The 25534-nt window shown below is 39.7% G+C and overlaps 1 protein-coding gene across 4 annotated transcripts; it reads left to right on the top strand.

The window, feature by feature from the left end:
* Window positions 1–65: 65 nt before the first annotated feature.
* On the top strand, window positions 66–24949 carry ebag9 (estrogen receptor binding site associated antigen 9). Of its 4 annotated transcripts, none has more exons than XM_043689019.1 (6): window positions 66–133; window positions 12191–12269; window positions 17363–17524; window positions 17806–17913; window positions 19603–19694; window positions 22964–24949. In XM_043689019.1, exons 1-6 carry the CDS (start codon window positions 102–104, stop codon window positions 23082–23084), a joined length of 594 nt encoding a protein of 197 aa, XP_043544954.1. In that variant the 5' UTR covers window positions 66–101; the 3' UTR covers window positions 23085–24949. The 4 variants fall into 4 exon arrangements, with proteins under 4 accessions (XP_043544954.1, XP_043544955.1, XP_043544952.1 ...); XM_043689020.1 differs by lacking the exon at window positions 66–133 and adding an exon at window positions 252–508; XM_043689018.1 differs by lacking the exon at window positions 66–133 and adding an exon at window positions 300–503.
* Window positions 24950–25534: the final 585 nt, after the last annotated feature.

The following is a 25534-nucleotide window of genomic DNA, read 5'->3' as shown; positions in this document are numbered from 1 at the left end:
TTTATAATCTCCACTCCCTATATAAACCCCACCCTCTCTGTCCCCAACCCCTTTATAATCCCCACCCTCTCTCTCTCCTCCCCCTCCACAATCCAACTCCAATGCATTGCCCTTTGACCTACTCCAGTGTGACGTAGGAGCACTGACCTTTCCCTTTTGTCGGAAGGGTCGGGGTGATGACGATCATTTCCGGGTCGTGCTGGGGAGGGGGTGGGAGTTGCGGATGGTGCGCACGCGCTGTCGGTGCCGGCTGGTTTGGCGTCGGCCTGTGTTTGGGTGCGCTGCGCTGCGCTGCGAGAGTAGGTCCCGGAGTCGGTGCATGGTTTGGTTTCATGGTCGCCGTTGTGGTGATTGAGGTGGCGGGGTTGAGAGGGAGGCCGTGGAGCTGTGCAGTGTCGGTGATCTCTCCCCCAGGTGACCATGGCCATCAGTCAGTTACGCTCACTCAGAGTGTGTACATGTTTAGCGTGGCTGCTGTCCCTGTTCAAGAGGCTCATCTGCAGGTATTGTATGTACTGGTGGCCTCATATAATCACTGGCTTATTGTCGTGAACTGTCTGCAGGCTATTGTAGCTTTAAAATCAATAGTTAAAACATAACATTTACTTTCTTCCAACAGTTGTCCTTTTACATTTGCAATTGCCCCTCCCCCTTATTGGATCAGTGCATTTTTTGAGTATTTTTATCACTCAAAATATATTTGTATTTGTGTTATCACATTGCTACTTTTCAACCTCCTAATCTCAGATAGTTGGCACTGCTGGTGACTAATGGTGCTATTAATGCCTGTACATTTTGAATGGCAAAACCTGTTATTGGTGTACGGAGCAATTCTGACTCAGAGTATGACCATAAGACGCAGGAATAGAAATTAGGCCATTCAGCCCATCGGGTATGCTCAATCATGGATAATATGGCACATTGTCCACTTGATGCTTAAAACTATCTGGGTGAAAGATTATCCTCTTGTGACATTGTTGAGAAACAAATGAACACTGCTCTTGGATGAGAGAGTATGGAAATGTAGGATTGGGGTAGGTCAATTAGATGCTTCTTAAATGTGTGTTTAGACTTTAGCTGAACAGCTGAAATGTTGAGACCTGAAATTCAAAGCATAAAGGTGTAACTGGGTAAAAAGTGCTCTCGGTGTGGAAATTTAAGTAATTACATCTACTGCTGGTTTAAGAAGAAAATTGGGATAATATTCAAGAACTATATACATCTTTGAGAATGCATATTGTTTATAGTTAATGGCTGTTAGTGTCCTCTAATCTTCGATGGGTTTGGAGTGCAAAATGACTTTTAACCATCTGAGAACAACACAATGGTGTGTTTCAAGAACTTCAATTGATTCATTAGGTGCACTGCATTGATAGATTTGGGACCTACTGGTTTTTATGAATAACAAGTTTTAATATATGCAATAATGCTGTAAGTCAATCCCAAGGTATTTGACAGAAGAGGTATCACATAGAATTTGAAATCTGGCCACAGAAGGGAATATTAGGATAGGTGACCAGAAATTTGAACAAAGGGGTGTCTTTGTTGAAAAGACAGTGGTTAGGAAGGAATTCTAACATTTACGGACAAACAGCTGAAAGCACATTGGCAATGGTGTTATCATTTAGAAAGGGATGTTCAAGAGACTAGAACTTGAGGAGTGCAGAGGTCTTGGAAATGTGTAAGACTGAAGGCAAATACATGAATATGAGGAGGTGAAAGGATTTTGAAACAAGGATCAAAGTTTTTAATTTGAGGCATAGTTGAACCAGGGATTGATGTATGCAATGAGAATAGATGAGGGCCACAGTGCTTAGTGCAAGTTAGCACTTGGATTTGTATGACCTCAAGTTTGTTGAGGCTGCCAAGAAGGAGGTTGGAGTCGTCAACTCTAGAACTAACGATGACGTGAATGAGGTTTTCAAAGATAGAATCGCTACATTGTGAATACAGGCCATTTGGCCCAAAAGGTCCACACTGAGGGTCCGAAGAGTGACCCAGCCAGACTCATTCCTCTATCCTATTACTCGACATCTGCCCCTGATTAATGTAGCTAACCCATACATCCCTGTACACTATGGGCAAATTAGTGTGGCTAGCTCACTTAACCTGCATGTCTTTGGATTGTGGAGGAAATTGGAGCACCCGGAGGAAACCCACGCAGACATGGGTCGAATGTGCACACTCCATACAGACGGTCGCTCGAGGCTGGAATTGAGCCAGAGTCCCTGGCACTGTGAGGCAGCAGTGCTAACCACTGAGCCAACATGCCGCCTATTGAGTCAAGTGATGTTATGCAGATGAAAATAGGTGATTTTAGGGATTGTGTTACTGCAGGAGTATTTTTGTGTAGCACTGAAAATTTAGTTTAAATAAAAATAATTTTGTGAGGGTTGAATATCGGGGTCATAAGAAAAGTTAGAATCTAGCTGAGACTTCTGGCTCAAGATGCTTTACAGCTGAGGGAGCAGCCATGACCAGGATTGTACGTGGTCTGTTCAAGTCATCAATTTGGTTATCAAACGTCCATACTGCGTAGAATTGTTAACGTGAAATCAATGCCATATAAATGTGAAGAAATATTAAAGCAGGTTTCTTTAAAATTGTTCGTTTGTTGCTGTACACTGATCTCAATTTTTGGCATTTTCAATACTGGTCTGATGTAGGGGATTGTAAAACAAATTCATACAGCATCTTGCACATCAGGAGGTACATTCCACTGTTCTCAATGTGATATTTTATTGTCTTTGCTATTTTATAGAATCTAATTGAAATATTAATGTACCGCACCAGCATTTTTTTTTCATAAATTTTCTGACGTTTTCTTAAAGCTAAACAAAAGTAAGATTCTAGCTGAGAAAGCTGTCTCCTTGTAAGAACCTGTAACGGCACCTTTTTTTTGCATTTTTGATTATGGACTGAAATAGGAAAAATGGCTGCCTTCAAAACAAACTATGAAGTATGTGGGCTGTGAATATAGGAAGTGTGGGATGTAATTTTGCAGATTACCCCAAAATTGGTGCAGTGGACAACTAAAAAGGTTACCTCCAAAATACCACGGGTCCTTGATAAAATGGGAAAATGGGCTAATGAGTGGCGGATGAAGTATAGTTTAGGTAAATGTGTTCACTTTGGTAAGACAAAGCAGAGCAGGGCTTATACACTGATTAAGATCCTGGGGAGTGCTGCCAAAGAGCGAGATCTTGGAGTGCAGTTTCATAGTTCCTTGAAAGTGGAGTCGCAGGTAGATAGGATAGTGAAGGAGGCATTTAGGGTGCTTGTCTTTATTGGTCATTGCATTGAGTGTCAGAGTTGGGAGATCATGTTGCAGCTGTACAGGACATCGGTTAAGCAGCTTTTGGAATTTTGTGTTCAATTCTGGTCTCCCTGCTTTAGTAAAGATGTTGTGAAACTTGAAAGTATTCAGAAAAGATTTACAAGGATGTTGCCAACGCTACAGGATTTAAGATAAAGGATGAGGCTGTGTAGGCTGGGGCTATTTTCCCTGCAGTGTTGGAGGCTGAGGGGTTGACTCAGTGAGGTTTTTTAAAATCATGAGGGGTGAATAGCCTTGATGAAGATGACTGCCTGCATTTCCAAGATATTTGTTCTTTTACAGCTTCCACCAAAACCAGCTTTGTTGTTAAAGGTAACTTCAGTATAACTTGCATTACATTTGCTATTACATTGAAAGGAAAAGGCAGGTAGCACTAAAAACCTGTGGTGAGTTGACATACAAAATGATGTTAAAGGGCAATACAAGTTCAGAAGCTGTCATAAACCTGATAAAAGTCTTATGGAACTGAGATTGATGGCATTCTAAAATGATGAAAGAGATGGATAATATACATGCATTTAGGTTTCCTTTTGTTATAGAATTGGATGGCATTATGTGTATTCACATATTTACTCCACTAATGACACTTTAGGGATTATCTCACAAACATCGATAATAAAATATTACATTAAACATGATTGATCTTGTACAGCTCTTCTAACTGAATACTTGTGCTCTTAAAACGAGTAGCATTCCAAGCCAGGATATTTCAGTATACCTCCAGCACTGGCAGCTACCAACCAAAGTAGAAAATTGCCAGAGTTCTGAAGAACAGTCATGTTAGACTTGACACGTTAACTTGTTTCTCTCTCCACTAATACTGCCAGACCTCCTGAGTTTCCCAAACATTTCTGTTTTGATTATGGAAAGCCACACTTGTTCACAAGATGTGGGACAAATGTTACATGGTCAATTATTTCTCTGTCAGTATACCATCAATGGCTAGCAAAATGATGGAAGGTTCATCACCACTGCCATCAAGTGGCACTTACACAGCAAAAACTTGCTCACTGACACTCCTGTTAAGGTCCACAAGGACCATGCAGCTCTGACCTGATCAAAGCCTAGTCCAAACATGGCCAAAAGAGAATCTGCCATGCTCTTAACATAAAAGCACCTTTTGACGAATTCAGATCAAGGAGCCCTAAAACCTCCTGGAACCCTGCTGATTGGCAACCCATCCACAACGCTCATTTCCTTTTCCATCAACAGACAGTGACAGCAGTGTGTGTACCTTCTTCAAGATACATTGTGGCAACTCCCAAAGGTTGCTCTGACAACACCATCCAAGCTTGCAAGCTTTACTGTCTAGAAGAACAAGGGCAGCGGATGCACAGAATAGCCACCACCTGTCAAATTCTTTCTGGTTTTGAAGCCTGGAATTCCCTATCTAACTGTGCATGTACCTACACTCCAAGAACTGTCACAGTTCAAATATGTGGCTCACTGTCACCTCATCCAGGTCAACTGAGATCTGCAATAAATGTTGGCTTGGCAAGCAAAGTCATATTGTCATAAAAAGAAACCGAACTTTTAGTCAAGGAAATATGCCATTCAGTCCTGGCCTGACCTGTAGTGACTCTGGTACTGTTTAAAATGGCCCTCTGACACAACCTTTACTGTCTAGAAGAACAAGGGCAGCGGATGCACAGAATAGGGTTGCCAATCAGCAGGGTTCCAGGAGGATTTAGGGCTCCTTGATCTGAATTCTGTCAAAAGGTGCTTTTATGTTAAGAGCATGGCAGATATCAAATGTAAAGTCCATGACAAATGTTTGAATTGGTGATGAACTAGAAATGATGGCCCTGCTCCTCACAGGTGACTGTTTCTACAGATTTGCAAGCTTAAGCAGCAGGTTCCTTTCCTGAACTGTTTCACCCCTCTCTTCCATCTTTGACATTCCATGACTAAATATTACTAGTCTATTCTATTATAACCTTCATGATTTGGCAAAGTTTTGTCTGATTGCGCTTTTGAAAAATAGTCAGTGATTATTACATAGAAGTGCACTTGTCGTTATACATATTTGGGTGCTTTGAAGTACAGTGATTTGATCAAGATGTGTGAGCTTCAGGAACGGTAAACAAAAACTGAAATTGTTCCAAATCCTAAATCTAATTTCTAGGCTGTTGGTCCAACTTTGTAAATTATATTATTTGCTTCTGAAAGCAGAGTTGGGATCAGTCATGGCATAATATTTTATTAACAGTTTCTGGGCTGATAATCTTCAGTCTGTGAGCCAGTAATTGGTGAGCATTGTGACTTGATGTTATTGACAAATAACCCATTCCATCACTTTGCTGACAATCAACGATAGACTGAGGCACCAATTGGCTTGGTTGAATTTATCCTTTTTTTTTTTGTGTGGAGAAGACATATGTGATCAATTTTATACATTGCTGGGTAGGTGCCTGTGTTGTAGATGTACCAGGACAGCTTGGCTAGGGGTTTGGTTGGTTCTAGAGCAGAAGTCTTAAGTAATGTTGGCAGAATGGTGTCAGGGTTAAAATAGCCTTTTCATTATCCAGCCCCTTCAATTGTAGTTTAATGTCATGTGGAGTGAATTAAACTGGTCAAAAACTGGCATCTGTGATTCAGGAGACCTCGGGCTGAGGTAGAAATGGATGATCTACTTGGCACTTCTGGTTGAAGCTACTTCTAAAACTTCAGTCTTGCCTTTTCCACTGATATGCTGAACTTCTCTATCATTGAAAATAGGATATTTGTGGGAGCTTCTCCTGTTAGGTGTTTAATTGTTCCCCCACCATTCAAGTTTGGTAGTGGTAGGACAGCAAAGCTTTGATCTGATCTGATCTGAATGTGGGATCTCGCAGTGCTATCAGTCAAACTTGCATATCGTATTTGACATGCACAGTCATGTGTTGTTGCTTCACCAGGTTGACACCTCATTTTTGGGTATGTCTGTTTATGTTCCATGAATGCTGTCCTGCACACTCTAGTGAGCCAGATTTGGTCCCCTACTAAATGGTGGAGTTAGATATGCTAGGCTTGTAATTACAGATTATGATGATGTGGAGGTACCAGTGTTGGGCTGGGCTGGACAATGTTTAGCAATCACACAACACCAGGTTATAGTCCAACAGATTTATTTGGAAATACAAGCTTTTGGAGTGCTGTTCCTTCGTCAGGTAGCTATTGGGGTAGGATCATAGGACACAGGACACTATGTATAGTTAAAGGTCAAAGTGTCATACAACTAATGTGATTGTATTGAACAAACCTAGGTTGCTGTTAAATCTTTCATCTTGAGTCAGGAATGTGACTCGAAAGAAGTTCTGGGATTTACATATTAATGGATCGAAACCTGCAAGTGACCCATTCGAAGTGATTAAAGACTTAACAGCAATCCAGGTTTGTTCAATACATTGCGTCAGTTATATGACACTTTGATCTTTTACTATACATTCTATGTCCTATGATCCTGCCCCACTAGCTACCGGAAGAAGGAGCAACGCTCCAAAAGCTTGCACTTCCAAATAACCCTGTTGGACTCTAACCTGGTGTTGTGTGATCGAATATAGTTTTACTGCTGCTAATGGCCTAAAGTGTCACATGTGTGCCCAGTTTTGAGTTTAAGCTGCATCTGATTTAACACTGGTAATGACACACAACATGGAGGGTATTTTCACTGTGAAGGTAGGACTTTGTCCTAACAGAGACTGTGGGGTGGTCACTCCTGATTTTGCCAGAAAGAGAAGCATCTTTAACAGGCAGACTGAGGATGAAGTCAAATGGGTGTTGCCTTTTGGTTCACTTACCACCTGCTGCAAACCCAGTCTGGCAGCTTCAGAACTTGCTAGCACTTCTGAATATAAAAAGAGGGGAAAAAAACCCTTTAGAACTCAGCTATTTTTGTTTGTGGTGCTGCTGAGCTATTCGTTGTGATGGATATTGAAGTCCCTCACTTCGTATATTGTCTGTATTTGCCACCTTCTGAATCTTCCAATGATTGTTCAACATGAAAGAATATTTAAATTTACTAGCCAAGCAGGTGGCAATTAGCATGAGGCTTTCTTACCTATGTTAACTTGATGCTTGAGATTCATGGATTTGGAGTCAATGTTGAGGATTCCCAGGCAAGACCCTCCTGACTGTCGCCTTGCACCACCGCCTCTGATTCGGAGTGTGACTGTGTCAGGCTGTTGCCTGATTAGATTGTGGCATGTGTCTCCAGACGTTAGTTAGCAAGGTAGACTTTGCAGCATTGAGAGTTCTGGGTTTTTCCAGTGGCTGGGTGGGTGCCGAGTCAGTGTGGTCCATCCAGTTTCATTCTTAGACTTTGTGGCAATATGATACAACAGAATGGATTGAGAGAGAATTTGAGAAAAATACATTGCTGTGGGTTTAGAGTCACATGTACATCAGACCAATTCAGGACAGCAGATTTCTTTTCCTAAAAATCATTAGTGAACTCTGTGGGGTTTTTTTTTGACATTCTACAATGATTTCCTGGTTACTGTTGAGACTAGATTTTGATACCAGGTTTAATTCGATTTCTGCCTTGTTGGGATTTGAATCTGTGTCCCTAGAGCAGGATCCTGGGCTTTTGGACTATCATTGACTTTACTATTTCACCACCGACTCCCATAACAAAAGACAACATCAAGTATTAGTATTATGTTTTATGTATTAGTTAAAGTGTATACTTGTCACATATGCATAATTATATATGTATAATCACACTTGTACAACAGTATTGCTATAGTAACTCTATGGTCTCAATTCTAACCACTCATTTATAATCTCAGAAAGACCTGTTTAATGGGGTACTTTTAATACGAATGAATGAATTATGAATGAAATAGGTGTTTTTCTGATCCTGTCTGAGAGTTGAATAAATGCAACTGAATGCTCTTGGGCCAGCATTTCTCAGGACTGGTAATCATATGCACATTGCATTAGAAAGTGCATAATAGCAACAAAACAGCTCCTTATTCTGATAGCAGATTTTTTGCAGTGTTCCTTCAGAATGCAAAACTGTATTTCCATTTTGACAGGTCATAGAGATGTACAACATGGAAATGGACCCTTCAGACCAATTCTTCCATGACAAACAGATATCCTAACCTAATCTAATTCCACCTGCCAGCACTTGGCCTATATCCCTCTCAACCCTTCCTATTCATGTATCCATTCAGATGCCCTTTAAATGCTGTAATTGTACCAGCCTCCAACACTTCCTCTGGCAGCTCATTCCATACACACACCACCCTCTGCGTGAAAAAGTTGCCTCTTCGTCCCTTTTATATTTTTCTCCTCTCACCCTAAACCTATGCCCTCTAGGTCTGGACTCCCGCACCTCAGGGAAAAGACCATTTGGTAAGTGTTAGGATGCCAGGAGAGTGAGGCACCTAGTGAGGAGGGAGTAGAGTGCCAAGTAGGTTGACCCTTATAATGTTTCTGATCTCGACAGTCACCTAAATAGTTACCAAGGAATTACCCTAGTTTAATAGTCTTGCTTTTCCAGAGTGACTGTATACAATAACTGCAGTGGATCTCTGAATTTTGTGGTTTTAATTAGATACTTCTGGAGGTTCCGGCTATTAAGCAAGTGGAATTTTGAATTTCTTGGGCAATTCCTTTCGGATCTCCTTGTACAAATCCCATCTATGGTTTAGAAATGATTATCTGACCATCAGAAAACCTGGACCATAGTGTCTTTGCCATCTCACTGAATCTAAGTAAGGAAAGACAGATTAAAAAAAAAAACCACCTGGACAGTGAAACAAATCCTATCATTGTGCTTGATTTGGAGTGCTCTGTTTACTAATCCATTTGAAAAGGGATCCTTTAGCCAAAAAGGATTGAGAATTATAGCATTATACTACAGCAAGCCCTTGTATGTTCCTTTTATAAATGAGCATTTTAAGTCTCATAAGACTTTATCTGCACTTGTGTTTTAAAGGATTCTCTCTCTTCCGCTATAGATCATTTAACCTTATCCCCCTTCCTGTTTTTTCCCCCTGGTTTTAGAATTCTCCACGTTAAAGTTTGTCTGTTCCCCTGTCCACTCAGTCTGCCACTCTAGTCTTCTAAAGCTTTGTTGTCAACAAATGTGTCTTCTTAAGCAACTTAAATTAGTATTGCAAAATTATTTACTTAGTAGTTACTGCTGGATTAACTACGTAATATTCTAAGTAAATAGCTCATAAGCAAAGGAAGCTCACAATTCTTGTGCATCTCAGCTGGATAGCAGTTGGAATATTATAAATAATCACTCAAATCTGAGGTGGTAAGGGACATATTCATTTCTATTCTGACTTATTGTTTGAAATGTGGATATAGGCAAGAGCAATATCATACTTGGGAGTGATGTTTCCTCATGTTCAACTGGTTTGTACAGGCATATTGTGCATATTCACTCGAGTCAAATTCAGATGGATCACTATCTTTTGAAGTAGTACTCCTACAGCAGGTTTTATTTTAAAGTAGTTTGTGGCATCTATCTACTTGTCCTTCAGAAAGTCATACTGGATCTTGAAATGCAACAACCTTTGTTGAAGAAAGAATGATGCCATATGTCCGCATAAGGGCAGTGAGTGACTTGAGGAGGAATTCATATTGCTGGTTCCGTTATACCTGCTGACTTTGTGCCTCTTGATGGCAACAGTTATGACCTAGGAGATATTGCTGAAGTTGCCATACAAATAGTATGCACTGCAACTGTGGTAAAATGATGATAAATGTTGGTGGGTGGGATATCAATAAAACAAATTCCTTTTGTCCTCATTGCTATTGAGCTGCTTGAGTGGTGTAGCTCCTCTAAACCAAGCAAGTGGGCAGTATTGTGTCACAATGTTGATTCAAACCTTATAGATGCTGGCGATGCATTTGAAAAATTAGGTGAGTCATGTGCTGCTGCTGCTAGGTAAAAACAATGACTGCAGATGCTGGAAACCAGATTCTGGATTAGTGGTGCTGGAAGAGCACAGCAGTTCAAGCAGCATCCGAGGAGCAGTAAAATCGACTTTTCGGGCAATAGCCCTTCATCAGGAATAAAGGCAGAGAGCCTGAAGGGTTGAATTGTTCCGAGGCGGAAGATGAGGCGTTCTTCCTCCAGGCGTCTGGTGGTGAGGGAGCGGCGGTGAAGGAGGCCCAGGACCTCCATGTCCTCGGCAGAGTGGGAGGGGGAGTTGAAATGTTGGGCCACAGGGCGGTGTGGTTGATTGGTGCGGGTGTCCCGGAGATGTTCCCTAAAGTGATCTGCTAGGAGGTGCCGTTGGGAGCAACGGATACAATAAATGATATTGGTGGATGTGCAGGTAAAAATTTGGATGTGGAAGGCTCCTTTAGGGCCTTGGATAGAGGTGAGGGAGGAGGTATGGGCGCAGGTTTTGCAGTTCCTGCAGTGGCAGGGGAAGGTGCCAGGATGGGTGGTTGGGTTGTAGGGGGGAATGGACCTGACCAGGTAGTCACGGAGGGAACAGTCTTTGCGGAAGGCGGAAAGGGGTGGGGAGGGAAATATATCCCTGGTGGTGGGGTCTTTTTGGAGATGGCAGAAATGTCAGTGGATGATTTGGTTTATGCGAAGGTTGGTAGGGTGGAAGGTGAGCACCAGGGCGTTCTGTCCTCGGATGCTGCCTGAACTGCTGATATGCTTGCAATAGCCATGGCAATTTTGTGGCCGTTCTTGTATTCTTGTTAATACTTAGCCAAAGATGTTGACATTGAAGGAATTTGGCAATGATGATGTCAGAGTAACCATGCCCCTTTGGTATTCATGATTTGTTATTTGGAGTTTGTCATTGCCTTGTAGTTTAGTGATACAAATATTAATGAGATGGGAACAGAATTACCACATGGCAGGGGAGCATTGGGTAATCGACTATTAGTGTAACAAGTTGGCGAATTGTTGAAAGGCCAGTTTTAATTTACCTGTAACATGACAAGTTGCTGCAAACCAAGCTTGACGTACGCACTTTCTTTATCTGATCAGTTACAGCATTTCCACATTTAAACTAAGTTCACAGTCACGTTTTGTATACAGAATTAACAATATTTTGAAGTGTGAAAGCAGTAATGCTTCAGGGTGCCCTTGTTGCGAAAAACAACTTTGCCTAGTTTGCAGTCATAATTATTTTTGTTTTGCACCACCTTCTACTCAGATAATGTTCATGGTTACTGATATTGCAGTTCCTTTGTTTGAAGTGCTCTGTAAAATAAAAAGCTTCCCATTTCACCTTGATCACTGATTCTGAGCCACTGTTTTGTAATTGAATCCTGAGCTTGCTACTTGGGAGCAAATCTGCATGAATCAACAAGTCTCTCTTACACACAGAGCTGGAGAAGCTCAGTTGGTCTGGCAGCTTCTATGTTTCATGTTTCAGATCACTGAAGTCCTATTTGACTTAATATTAACTCTTTTTTTTTTCCCCCTCTCTCTCTCTTTCTATCTCTATGGTTGTTTTCAGACCAGCTGAGCTTTTCCAGCACATTGTGTTTCTGATTTCCAGCATCTACAGTACTCCACTTTCATGTTAGCCTGTTTGAAAAGATAGCAGGCAGACTGAATACTGCCCCTTTCCTTAATATTTAATTGCAAGTAAAATATTAAACTTGTTTAATTTCAAGCACAAGTCAGTTTAAAGTTTTACATCATAACATCCAACTATGGCAATTTAACAATTGGTTTACGTTATTACATGATGTTAACTAAAAATCCTTGGGGTAACTCCTTCATGTAATGTTGAATTTCAGGTGGCTAATTATCATCTAGCTTTTTTGTAAAACAATTGCACAGTATTTGAGACTATTTAAGCACGTCTTGTTATTTAAAAAAAAATGGAAAGATTACACATGATGTGCTAATGCTGCATTATTCTTTCCTTCAAGGTCTGGAAGGGGTAGGAAATTGAGTGGCGATCAAATAACCTTACCAACAACAGTTGATTATCCATCTGTTCCAAAGCAGGTACCCATTTTGAAAAACATTAGTCTTGCCATTCAGTGGTCATTTTAATTGAGTGCTTTACTTGCTGTAATCAGCTGCAAGACAATAGGATGTTTTTTTTAGCAAATTAATAACTATGAAACTATTTTCAATTGACATAAAAACTTCTTTCATTCACTAATGTTCTTTAGGGAAGGAAAACTATTATCATTGCCAGGTCTGACTTGCATGTGACTGCAAACCACAGCAATTTGATTCTTAACAGGCTGCTGAAATAGCCTAACAAGTCACTCAGTGCATTGGACATTGGGGATGGAAAATATGTGTACATACTGACTTTGCCATTGACACTCATATCCCATGAAAGAATGAAGGAAAAAGACAGCCTGTACCTCTGGCCAGGTGCATTTTATTACTTGTTCTCAAAGGATGTCATCGTTCTTGATTAACCAACATTTATTACTCACCCACCTGTCCTTATGAGAATGGTGGTGAACTGATTTCTTGGACAAGTACACCCAACGTGCAGATAGATTGGAAAAAGTTTCAGGATTTGTACCCTGTGATGAAGTGATGGCAATATGTTTCCAAGTCTAGAGGGTACATGATATCAAGGGTGTTTTACAGGTGATGGTGTTGCCATGTGGCTGCTGACTGTATTCTAGGCAAAACAGATTGCAGTTTTAGAGGGTACCATTATAGAAAGCTTGATGCATTACTGTATTGTGCTTACAGCAGCCACAGTAGGTCAATCCTAAAGAAAATAAAAGCTTAAAGTTCTGGATGTAGGTTTGCTCGCTGAGCTGGAAGGTTCATTTCCAGACGTTTCATCACCCTACTAGGTAACATCTTCAGTGGGCCTCCGGGCAAAGCTTAAAGTGTTGCACAAGAAGTCATCAAGAATCATAGTCATGCATTATTGGTTTTAAGTTAACTGAGCATTAGAGTCATAAAATCGTAGAGATGTACAGCATGGAAACAGACCCTTCAGCCCAACTTGTTCATGTCAACCAGATATAACCTAATCTATTCCCCTTTGCCAGCACTTGGCCCATATCTCTCCAAACCCTTCCTATTCATACACCCATCCAGATGCCTTTTAAATGCTGTAATTGTACCAGCCTCCACCACTTCCTCTGGCAGCTCATTCCATACACACTCCATCTGTGTGAAACGTTGCAATGTCCCTTTTTATACCTTTTCCCCCCCTCACCCTAAACCTATGCCCTCAAGTTCTGGACTCCTGCACCCCAGGGAAAAGACCTTGTCTATTTATCTGTGTGAAACGTTGCAATGTCCCTTTTTATACCTTTTCCCCCCTCACCCTAAACCTATGCCCTCAAGTTCTGGACTCCTGCACCCCAGGGAAAAGACCTTGTCTATTTATCCTATCCATGCCCCTCATGATTTTATAAACCTCCATAAGGTCACCCCTCAGCCTCCAACGCCCCAGCCTATTCAGCCTCTCCCTACAGCTCAAATCTTCCCACTCTTGAATTATCCTAGTAAATCTTTTTTTTTAACCGTTTCAGAACATCCTTTGGATTGGAAGGAGACCAGAATTGCACGCAATATTCCAACAGTGGCCTAACCAATATCCTGTACAGCCACAACATGACCTCCCAACTCCTGTACGCAATGCTCTCACCAATGAAGGAAAGCATGCCAAATGCTTCCTTCACTACCCTATCAAGCTGCAACTCCACTTTCAAGGAACAATGAGCTTGTACTCCAAGGGCTCTTTGTTCAGTAACGCTCACCAGGACCTTACCATTAAGAGTATGAGTCCTGCTCTGATTTGCTTGTTCAAAATGCAGCAACTCACATTTATCTAAATTAAACTCCCGTTTGCCACTCCTCAGCCCATTGGCTCATCTGATCAAGATCCCATTTTACCTGAGCTAACCTTCTTCGCTTTTGTCTGAAAAGCAACCCTCCACCACCACCCTCTGTTTTCTACCTTTGAGCCAGTTCTGTATCCAAATGGCTAGTTCTCCCTGTATCCCTTGAGGTTTAAACTTGCTTCCCAGCCTTCTCTGAGGAACCTTGTTGAACGCTTTACTGAAGTTCATACAGATCGTGTCGACTGCTTTGCCCTCATTAATCCTCTTTGTTACTTCTTCAAAAAACTCAATTAAGTTTGTGAGACATGATTTGCCACGCTGACTATCCCTCATCAGTCCTTGCCTTTCCAAATATATGTAAATCCTGTCCCTCAAGGTTCCCTCCAACCACCTGCCCACCACTGATGTCAGGTTCACCGGTCTATAGTTCCCTGGCTTTTCCTTACCATCTTTCTTAAATGGTGGCACCATGTTAACCAACCTTCAGTCTTCTGGCACCTCACCTGTGACTATCGATGATACAAATATCTCAGCAAGGGTCCCAACAATCACTTTCCTAGCTTCCCACAGGGTTCTCGGGTACAGCTGATCAGGTCCTGGGGATTTATCCACCTTTAACCGTTTCAAGACACCCAGCACTTCCTCCTCTGTAATATGGACATTTTTCAAGATGTCGTCATCTATTTCCCTACATTCTATATCTTCCATGTCCTTCTCCACAGTAAAGGGGTTAAAAACAATGACTGCAGATGCTGGAAACCAGATTCTAGATTAGAGTGGTGCTGGAAAAGCACAACAGTTCAGGCAGCATCTGAGGTAAATACTGACGCAAAATACTCTTTAAGTATCTCACCCATTTCCTGCGGCTCCACACGTAGACTGCCTTGCTGATCTTTGAGGGGCGCTATTCTCTCCCTGGTTACCCTTTTGTCCTTAATGTATTGACAAAATCCCTTTGGATTCTCCTTACCCCTATTTCCCAAAGCTATCTCATGTTCCCTTTTTTTTTGGTCCTCCTGATTTCCCTCTTACGTATACTCCTACTGCGTGTTGGAGCAACCTGGACAAGTAGAAGTATTTCACCTCCTGGATGAGTTGGAAAGACTTTGGGGAGTCAGAAAGTGATTTACTCACCACAGAATACTCCACAGCCACAGTATTTGTGTGGAAAGTGCTGTATGTTCTTTGGTGAATGCTAATTCTCTGGTTGTTGAATGTCAAACGAACATTGTTAGACACACTCCTCATGGAGATGCTTATTGCCTGGTTGTTGTATGGTGTACATACTACTAGCCACATATCTCAAACTTGAATGTTCAGGTTTTGCTGCATGTATGTAGGCACTAACTGCTCTATTATCTGAAGTGTTGTGAATGTAGCTATACACTAGCCATCGGAAATATTCTACCTTTGATGGAAGATCATTGTGACTGAGGGCACTGAAGACTAATGTTAAGAGCCTCCACCCCTTTATTTTAATCCAGGTTCCCTGAAAATGGCACACAAATGGGTATCTTCATACATAAGATTGAGAAACATCTGTTGAGCTAACTTGTTTTCTTAATGTCATTGTTCCATGTAAAGAAACCACACCACATTTCAGGATGATTGTCAGGATAACTATTAGCATAAGCATAGGTGGTGTGAAAACTGGAAAAAAAATCACAATGGGGTCAGTAGTTATTCTGTTTCAAATACAGAGGTAAAAGTACATGGCCTGAAGCATGGTTTTTGCAATGTACCTCTCCATGCTAGGTAACGATGATAAACAAAGGGGATTAGTGAACCAGATGGGTTTTTATGGCAGTTGATAACTTTGTTTTTCTTTCATTTTTTCTTTCCTTAAACTAAAATTTCAGAAGTTTCGGAGATTGTTATAAAATAACAACTCTGTCGTTCTGAGTATCAGTTTAGTTAACCCCCTTCAATTTATTTGCATCCTTCCGAGCAAAAGAGACCAAACTGCATGTGGTATTTGAGACATGGTCTCACCAATACTGTGTATAACTGAAGCATATTTTCTTTATTTTTGTGTCAAATTCCTCTTGTAATAAAGGATAATCTTCCATTTGCTTTCTTAGTTACTTAATTAACCTGCATATTACCAGTTTGTGTCTCATGCACTCAAGCACCGAGATCCGTCTGCATCTCACAATTCCACAATTGTGCTCTGTTCAAGTAATATTCTAGTTTTTTTTTGTTTTCTCCAATTTCACATTTTCTCAGATTATATTTGCATCTGCCAGATTTTTTGCGAACTCACTCAAGCTGTCTATATCTATCTGCAAACCCCTTGTGTCTTCTCAATATACTTTCCTGTTTATCTTTTTTGTCATCTGCAAATCTAACTTATTGATATAATTTTGTAAAAGCTTACTGTGTGTATACACAGACCCGGTCAGGATTTTGCTTGTCATGTCCAGTCGATTTGAAAATGTTTTATTCTTGATTTCTGTTTTTTGCCAGTCAGTGAGTTTTATCTCCATGCTAATGTGTTATCCTCTACACTATGAACTTTTATTTTCTACAAAATACTTAAATGGGGCATCTTGTCAAATGCCTTCTGGAAATTGAAGCCCAGCATATTTACAGGCTGAATTCCCTGATGCTGTCTGGCTTGCTGTGTTCCTCCAGTATCCTGCTTGTCTACCCCTTTATCTGCAGCATATCTTATTCCGTCAATGAAATCTAATTGGTTAAACATGGGCCTGGAAATTCCAAGGTGTGGCAGCCACAGTTAGAATGCCGCTGTACTCCCATTTTCTTTCATTGAGGGCTAAACTCCCACATTTCTGGCCAGGACTCTTGAACCCAGCTCCTCAAAAATGCAGACCAAACTTGAAATGAAACAGTTCCTTGGAGCTCAAGATATCTGAGAGAAGTTGAACTGTGATCCTTTTTGAAGCTACTAGTGAGTGTGTTCTGAGATGTAAATGTCCAAGAGTACAGCACTTTAGGCTTTGTTGAGCTGACAGTAATTAATGTGGTCTTTAACCTGTGTTAAAGTTGTGCAGCCACAAAATGATTGATTGTTGCCATTTTGGGCTTCAATAAATAGCATTTTCCTGTGGGAAGGAAGTATGCACTATGTATTGGTAAAAAGAAAACTCTGCCGTTGTGCATTTGAGAGGTTCAATTTATAGAATCTTCAGTTGAATTAAGGGTTTCCAATTTATAAGCTGACAAAACAAAAGAAACTAAAAAGATTGTTTGATAATGTGGAGGTTGGTTATTTGGAGTTGATGTAATCCATTTTTTAAATCTCCTAAGCCTGAGGTCGAAGATTGGAGTTCCTGGGATGAAGACGGTCCAACAAGTATTAAAATTGAGGGAGGCAATGGTAATATAGCAACACAACAAAATGGCACGGGAGAGCCTGAAGAGCCTGATTACTTTAAAGATATGACACCAACCATACGAAAACCTCAAAAAGTATGTCATACTAATATTCTCTATGCTAAAAATGAACAGTAGAAAAATGTTTAAGCAAACTTTAATAAGCAGGTTATTAATTTTTTTTTAATACTATTGGTAACAATTATCCAATTAAGTTGTATATTTTAGTTTCAATTTGTACTACTGACTTTGGTTGGACTTGGGCAGACTTTGATTTCAATTTTTGTAAAGTTTGGTGAAGAATACAAAACTCTTAAAATCCTATCTTAAATTCAGTAAGTCTTTGCTTGAATTAACACATTTTCTTTATTTCATAGATTATTATTAAGAAAAAAGAGCCGTTAAATTTTGGAATGCAAGATGGTAATGTAGGATTTTCCAGTAGACTAGCAGCTACACAGGACATCCCATTCAATCAACCATCAGTAAGTATTTTAATTACATTGCATTGAATTTTATTTTTAATAGCTCCTAGGAAAAAAAAGGATTAAGTGACTGATCAGAGCTAGGCTTTGTTTTATGTTGTGTAAAACATTTGAACTTTTATTGCAGAATTAAAAACAAGTGATGTTTCAGAATTTCCCTTAAGCTTTATGTTGTGAGTGTACCGATTGTTGTTCTGCAATTATCATTGGAAATGCTAATGCAATTCTACAAATGTTAACTGATCAAGTGAGTTTTAAATTACAATGTCAGGCATGGAATTAAATTTGTTTAAAGTGCCTTATCACTATAATGATTAAATTCTTTCACAAATTGTTAATTAATATTGTTTTGCATTCTCTCACCTTCAGCAAAAGTGGTAGGGGAGGAAACGTAGTCTATATTGTCCAGTAATGTTAACTTGAATCCAAGTTTCTCAGTGTCTTGGCTTTGTTTTCCTTGGTGTTATTGCTTACAGTTGCTTACACATTAATCAGTTGACTTTGAAATGCATTGTGTGCATGAACGACAGTATAAATTGCTCAGATCTTCCATTAGTAAGAAAGTTGTTGCAGCAGGGTAGACTGGAGTTGCGGGTCAGAACCTGGGGGTGTCTTGCTGTAGCTGATTGCATGGGAATTGCCAAGGAAATTGAAAATACTACTGGGCCCTTATCCAGACTGGAATCCTCCATAGGACTCCTCAATGCTAGGTCAGAATTGGAGAGTCTGCACAGTTCTGACTGATTTAGGCTTTGTAGTTGTCCAGGAAAAGTTAGAAGTTTGAAACCTGTTGAAGTTTCAGTATGATCAATAAACTAACTCACCATTGACACACATCTGGCATAACAACTTCACCCCGGCAGCCTCAAAGCACATCTTTTCCACCCATCTCTGGCCCCAACTCCCCACTGACTGCCACCAGACTGAAGCATCCCATCCATCACTGCCACCTCCTTCCAACCTGACCTTTTCGGACTCAGCCTACTTGTCTCACTCCAGCAGTGCCACTTTGTCCTAACTGCTGTCACGGAGTACTGGCCCAGTTTCTTGGCACCCTACCCACGCACTTACCTTAGACTCTGATTCTCTCAATAACTGTAAATGTGGCTACAGTACTTTAAATTTCAGAAGATGGCACTCTCATTTCATAAAGGGAGCATGATTTTCACATCAGGTTTCTGTTCCTATCTTCGTGGATTCCTGGGTTCCTCTATCAGATTCAGTTGGTTAACTTCCTGACCCAGAGGTTTACCCAGAAAAACCAGATCAAAGATTGTGGGTCATTGTTAATCTTACCTGATTCAGAAATGGTTTCTGACCTAGTTTGGAAAATTTTTAGGCCAATTTTTCTTGTATCTTTTTGGGATGTAAACATCTCTGGCAAAGCTAACATTTATTGCCTGTAGCCTTTGAGAAGGTGATGGGAAGCCACTTCCCCTTGAAAAACTGCAATGCGTGAATTGTAGATATACCTACTGTGATGAGGGAGGAATTTCAAAGATTTTGACCTACTAACGGTAAAGGAATGGTGATACAATAGTTCTTTGGTATGTATCCTAAATTCAGAAATGTCTATGATTAATAGAGTAATTAAATCTCATTGTAGATATCTAGATTTTGAAGCTGGATCATATTGCATTCCGTTACAACTTCCATGAAAAATGATTTCTGTTTTTTCCTCTCTTACAGCCTGAGCTGGGGGATTTTGAGACTTGGCAGGAAAATACTAATGCCTGGGAAGAGGAGGGTGATGCCACCTGGGAGGCAGAGGAAGTGCTGAGGTAATCAAATTTAGATGCTATTGGTACCCAAATAGAGTGGAATCATAAAATTCTTAGTGTGGAAGCAGGCCAATTGGCCCGTCGAGTCCACACCGACCGTACAAACAGCAGTCCACTCAGACCCATCCCTGTAACCTTGCATTTCCCATGACTAATCCATCCAGCCTGCACATCTTCAGACTGAGAGAAAACCCACACAGATACAGGGAGAATGTGCAAAATTCCAACAGACGGTCATCCAAGAACTGAATTGAACCTGGGTCCCTGGCGTTGAGGCAGCGGTGCTAACCACTGAGTCACTGAAGGTCGTTAAGATTTTGTGACTAGGTGAAGTTAATTTGTTCTGAATATATGGAAAACATTTGGAATGTTACATTTCCTAATATCCCAAGGAGCCTCCAAGAAAGCAGTGCTGATACTAGGTAGGGATATTGACCTCCATGATTAAGGAGGAACATCATTAATCTGGAGACTGGCAAATATTCCATCAAATATCTGACTTGAACTTTTAAAAACACACTGAAAACTCTATTCTAGCAGTCACTGTATCGATGCAGCTAGTTTAGTTCATCATCTGCACAAATAGAAATGTCAATAGGGATGGGCTTTCCTACTTTCAAGATTATTACCCAATTCTGTTGTAAGGTCAAACACACTGCTTCAGTCACAAGGGTTACGTATTCAGCAGAACACTGGAATTGTCAGTGCAATGGCCAGCTGCTTTGCTTATGTAGAGATGGCCGTTAGTAAAGATGATTGGACTCAGAATCCACTCCAAGACAACATCCTTGGGCTGTGGTGACCATTGTCTTACAAGTGCAATCATTTTCCTTTGTGACTTGCTGACATCTAGCTGAATGCAAGATTTTTCTTTGACCCAATTCTTGTCAGGGTTCCATGGTGCCATACTCCGAGTTTGAGAGACAGCAGTAGTTACGTCCACCTTTCCTGGAAGTATTCAACTGTTTGAATCTGCACAAATTGGTAGTAAGCTTGCAAGTCTTAATAGCAGACAAGAAACCATCATAAAAGAACCACCATTTGATACTGCAACAAGTGCAGTAATACTAAGTTGTGTATAATGGCTTACACTATTGTTTTTACATTAATAGCCTAACCAAAGCACATAAATGTCAAACAATAAGTTGCAGTTACATTTGACATTGTAGAAGTCCCAGGGAACTTCATAGGAGTCCACTCAGGCAAAATCTGACATGAGCTAAAGAAAGAGATATTCAGTGTGTGGGAGCTACTGATGGAGCAAATGGGGTGAGAGATCCATCAAAACTAGGGTTGAAGTAAAACAGTTTTAAAAATTGTTTCATGGGATATGAGTGTCTTTGGTGAAGTCAGCATTTGTTGCCCATCCCTAATTAGCCTTGAACTGAGTGACTTGCGAAAGCAATCACATTGCTTTGGATCTGGAGTTGCACATTTGCAACAGATTTTCATTCTCTCAGAATTTTAGCGAATCATGTGGGCATTTACACCATGTGACACATTCAGCTTTTCATTGTGGATCTTATTAATTAAATTCCATTTCTTTTAGCTGCTATCTCCCAAAGTTTTTGCATCTGTTTTTTATGTAATATTTCCATGTAATAATGTGCAATCACAAAAGAAAAATCTGCTTTTCAATGCTGTTAAACTATTTCAAGTTGTCATTAGACGACATCTGTGATTTTAATTTGCTTTTTCATTATATTGCATTTTGACTTGTGTTTTTTGGTGGATATACTGATACAGACATAGATTTGACTCAGTGTGAAGACTTTGTGAACTTTTAAAGGATAGCTCTTTGTCGTTATCTAACTCTTTCCATTCCGTAGTCCAGAACTTATTTGGAATGTTTCCCCTGTGTATGCTTCAACTCCCATATTTCGATTAGCTTCCTGACTGTGTAACTCTGTCAGTTTTTAAAGTGCTTGTACGTAAGTAAAATATTGCAGTTCTGGATTCTTATGACCTGAAATATTAATTCATTTCCTCAGTATAGATGCTGCTTGATCTGAGTATTTCCAACATTTTCAAATAATTAAAATACTTAATTTTAAATACTTTTCTTTGCCGATGTTGACAGGAATGGAGGGTCTGAATTATAAGGAGAGGATGGATAGGTTGGGCCATTTTTCATTGGAGCATGGGAGGTTGAGGGGTGACCTTATAGGGGTTTATAAATCATGAAGGGTATAGATGAGATGAATGGTTTCCCTAGGGTTGGGGATTTTAAAACTAGGGGCTATTCAGGCTATTGATCACTATTTTTAAGGTGAGATGAGAAAGATTTAAAGGCTTGAGGAGGCAACTTTTTTTTTTAAGTAATTCCCAAATGGACTGAACTTTCTGATGAAATGGTGGATGCAGGTGTAGTACAGCATTTAAAAGGTATTTGATAAGTACATGATTAAGAAATGTTTGGAGGGGTATAGTCCAAGCAAGGGTAGGTGCGATTAATTTACCTGGGGATTATATTCGGCCTGAAATGGTTGGATCAAAAATTGTTTCCTTGCTGTATGGCTTGGAGTCTACAAATGCACATTAGCAGAATTGTGTTTCTTCTACAAGATGCACTGCAGAAATTCATGAGCTCTCCCCTGCACAGCGCCTGGACAAATCCACGACCACTATCATCCAGAATGACAAGGGCAGTAGATATGTGAGAACCTTGAAGTTACTCTCCAAGACTGTCGCTATCCTGACTTGGAAAATATATAGTCCTCCTCTGTGTTGCTGGGTCAAAATCCCGAGCAGCATTGTCAGTGTTACTACACGAAGTGACCTGCAGCAGTTCAAGAAAGCAGCTTGCCACTACTTTCTCAAGGACACTTGCATTGAGCAGTAAGTGCTGGCCCAGCCAGCAACACCCACGTCCTGAGAATGACTTAAAGGACAGCAGATGGACTGAATGTTCAGAAATTTAATATAAAATTATTCACATTGTTTTAAAGTATGCATGTGCTGAATACAGATGTCCTTTTTCTGAACTAAAATAACATTGAAAAGCTGCATCTTGTTACAAAGTTATCGGAACTGTTAAATGCTGATTTGTGCAAAAGGTTTAGTTCAGTGATTTGAAGTCCCTAGTTGAAGCATCAATATTGAGAGCTATCGAAAGTAATTTCAAATACTGTTTTGGCTTACTGTGCAAGTTGTTTTTATATCCATTTTTTTCCAATATTTTTTTCACTTGAGCCATGCATTATTTTTCTAGTTCTCAAAAATGGTTCTAACGCTCTGTTCATTTTTTCATGTCTCTGCCCACCCTTCAGGCAGCAGAAACTTGCAGAGAGGGAGAAGAGGTCAGCTGAGCAACAAAAGAAGAAGATGGAGAAGGATGCACAAAGATTACTGAGAAAAGAACAGAATAAAATTGCTGTTAAACTTTCATAACTGTGAGCGATGTATGGACCTGTCACTGTCAGCAAAGGAGCAAGTCGTATTTCCCTCCCATGGCCAACGATGATCAGTACACTTCAATGAAGAACATTTTTATAAGTAATTTCTACTGATGTGCATTTGACCATTTTAGCTCAACTCACCATCTGATGCTCAGAAAACTTCATGGATTACTGGAAATCATTGGGTTAGATAGAAGATTTTACAGTATATATATACAGTATGTTCTCAGCTATCCAATCAGTGCATTGTTGAGTACAGTACTTCATTGCACCAGTTCCTGATCACCTTAATAGGTTACTTCCTGGAGTTCTTTTCTGATTCTTCAGGTTGAATATAGGAATATTTATAGCTTGATGGACATAATTTATCTGTGTGTAAAATATATTTTATTTGGAATTATATTTAATCACCAATGTATGCTGGTTTGTTCCTTTGTGTCTGGATTTATCAGTTTTCCATCTGTTCTATTACACCAGGCATTGAAATATTACCAATGAAATCAATGAATTATCAAAACATGAGGTTTTGTGCTGTATATATTCCTTTTAATGGGTTATTGAGAATAATAAATTTAAAAGAAGTTACTAAATGCATTTGTATATATCAAGTAAATTGTCTACTCTGGAGTAATTGGCTGCAGCTAAATAGAGAAATGTCACTGAAACTCTTTAGTTTTAAATTCTTAACCTTTTGATATTCTGGATGTTAACAGTTTTGGTTGAGATTACTAATTCAAGTACAAGTTCTGCAGGAAGCAATGAAGCTTGTATCAAAAGTCATAGAAAATGGTCTTTGTCACAGCATTGTAAAATTTGAAACATTATGTAGTTTACAACTCTGCAGCATTTGCCATACTTGTGTCTTTTGGAAACCAGCCAAGTCAGTTTTTTAAAAAATTAAACGGTTTTGCTTATTCCCTTTGGTTATTTTCAGATGATGTCTTAAATGAAGATGGCAGTTGTTCTGCTGTAAGTTGATGCATATTTGTAGTTTGATTTCTATAATTCATAACTGAGAACATTATTATTGTCTGAAATAAGACAAACCTAAGCTTTCTCTACTAATACTTTAATGCTACTCCTCCCCATCTATTTTCAAATGTTTCAATTTAAACATACTTATTGGATTGTTAAAATACACTTGGTTTGCATATGACTTTTCAAAATTAAGGTGCTTCCAACTTTGGGTCCATTTTCCAAAATGAGTGCATATTTATTGTTGGTCACCCAAGGCTGTTCTTATTCTGTGCACTTCATTTTAGGGTAACTTTCCAAAATAAAATGAAGAGTTACATTTGGCATTTCTGTTAGTATGCTAAACATAGCAACATGCATCATCATGATAAAAAGCTGATGGTAGCTTTTAAATGATCCATGCAATATCTCTTGTGGTTGGGTGCATGTTTCAGTCTGTGCACCGTATATCTTGCAATTGAGCATTTTGCAGTAACATTTTCTTTCTGATTCAGTGCTTCTCAAAATTGTTATTACTTCAAACAAATTTGGTGAAAGTAACGCTGAATCCAGTAAACAATCCCCAACATCTGAAATTATTTCAACAGCTTTGGTTTTGGCATTGAACAGTAAAGTGAGATCTTGAGTGGCCATATCCGATGTCTTCGCAGGTCGACTTGACGAATAATTTGAATTCTTACAAGCTGATAATCATTGCCTCTTTGAAGTGTAATTCTTTCTTTGAGCATCTGTAAGTTTGTTTCTTGCCACTGCTTTACTTCTTTTCAGCAACCTTTACACTAAGCAATGTAAATTGTATAAATTTTCCTGCCTGTACAATACCCATGTTTAAATCTATTGCACAGTACATTGTACAGTATTAAAAGGGTCGTTGAAAACTCATGTGATTTTTGTTCTATTCAGTGAGTGGGACACTTAATGAAACATGAAGCACTATCTGATTTTTCCTACAAAACCTTTACTTTCTCCTAATAGGGGTGAACAATCAAAACTGCACGTTCAAATGTTTTGAAATGATTTCTATGTTTTGGTTGCTTTAAAAAGTCATTTTTTGTTGAAAAATAAACATTTGTGTTTTATATTTTGGTTCATGTCCAGCTTTGATTACAGACAGAAAGAAGTTTGCACTTTCACATTACAGTGGTACAGACCATCCTAAAGTAACTGACAACATTCAAATGGATGATGTGTCTTTAAAATTTAGTTCATACCAGGCCACCACCTAAAAGGTTTAGTAATGCATTTAGAGGGAACACCAGCTTCTTCAAGGACTAGTTCTTAACCTTGGACTTTTAGCTACAGTTCTCTGTTGTAGTGAACACCTAGATTAGATGAGTGGCTACTTCTGGGCAGGAAAAAGATTTTTCAAGCAGTTACTGTAAAAACCTACAAAACAGTTGTAGTGATTCTGAATTGAATCACCACTTAATGTCACTTGACTATAAATTACCATTATACATATTAGTA

This window comes from Chiloscyllium plagiosum, chromosome 4 (genome assembly GCF_004010195.1).
Source record: "Chiloscyllium plagiosum isolate BGI_BamShark_2017 chromosome 4, ASM401019v2, whole genome shotgun sequence".
Classification (NCBI taxonomy): domain Eukaryota; kingdom Metazoa; phylum Chordata; class Chondrichthyes; order Orectolobiformes; family Hemiscylliidae; genus Chiloscyllium; species Chiloscyllium plagiosum.
This window is presented reverse-complemented; position numbering and strand designations above follow the sequence as displayed.

Excerpts from the sequence above, each read along its gene's own strand:
- ebag9 (XM_043689020.1), top strand. The coding sequence starts at position 333 with ATGGTCGCCGTTGTGGTGATTGAGGTGGCGGGGTTGAGAGGGAGGCCG. Across the intron at positions 509-12,190 it reads GAGGCTCATCTGCAGGTATT|GTCTGGAAGGGGTAGGAAAT; the intron begins GTATGTACTGGT and ends CTTTCCTTCAAG. Across the intron at positions 17,525-17,805 it reads CCATACGAAAACCTCAAAAA|ATTATTATTAAGAAAAAAGA; the intron begins GTATGTCATACT and ends TTTATTTCATAG.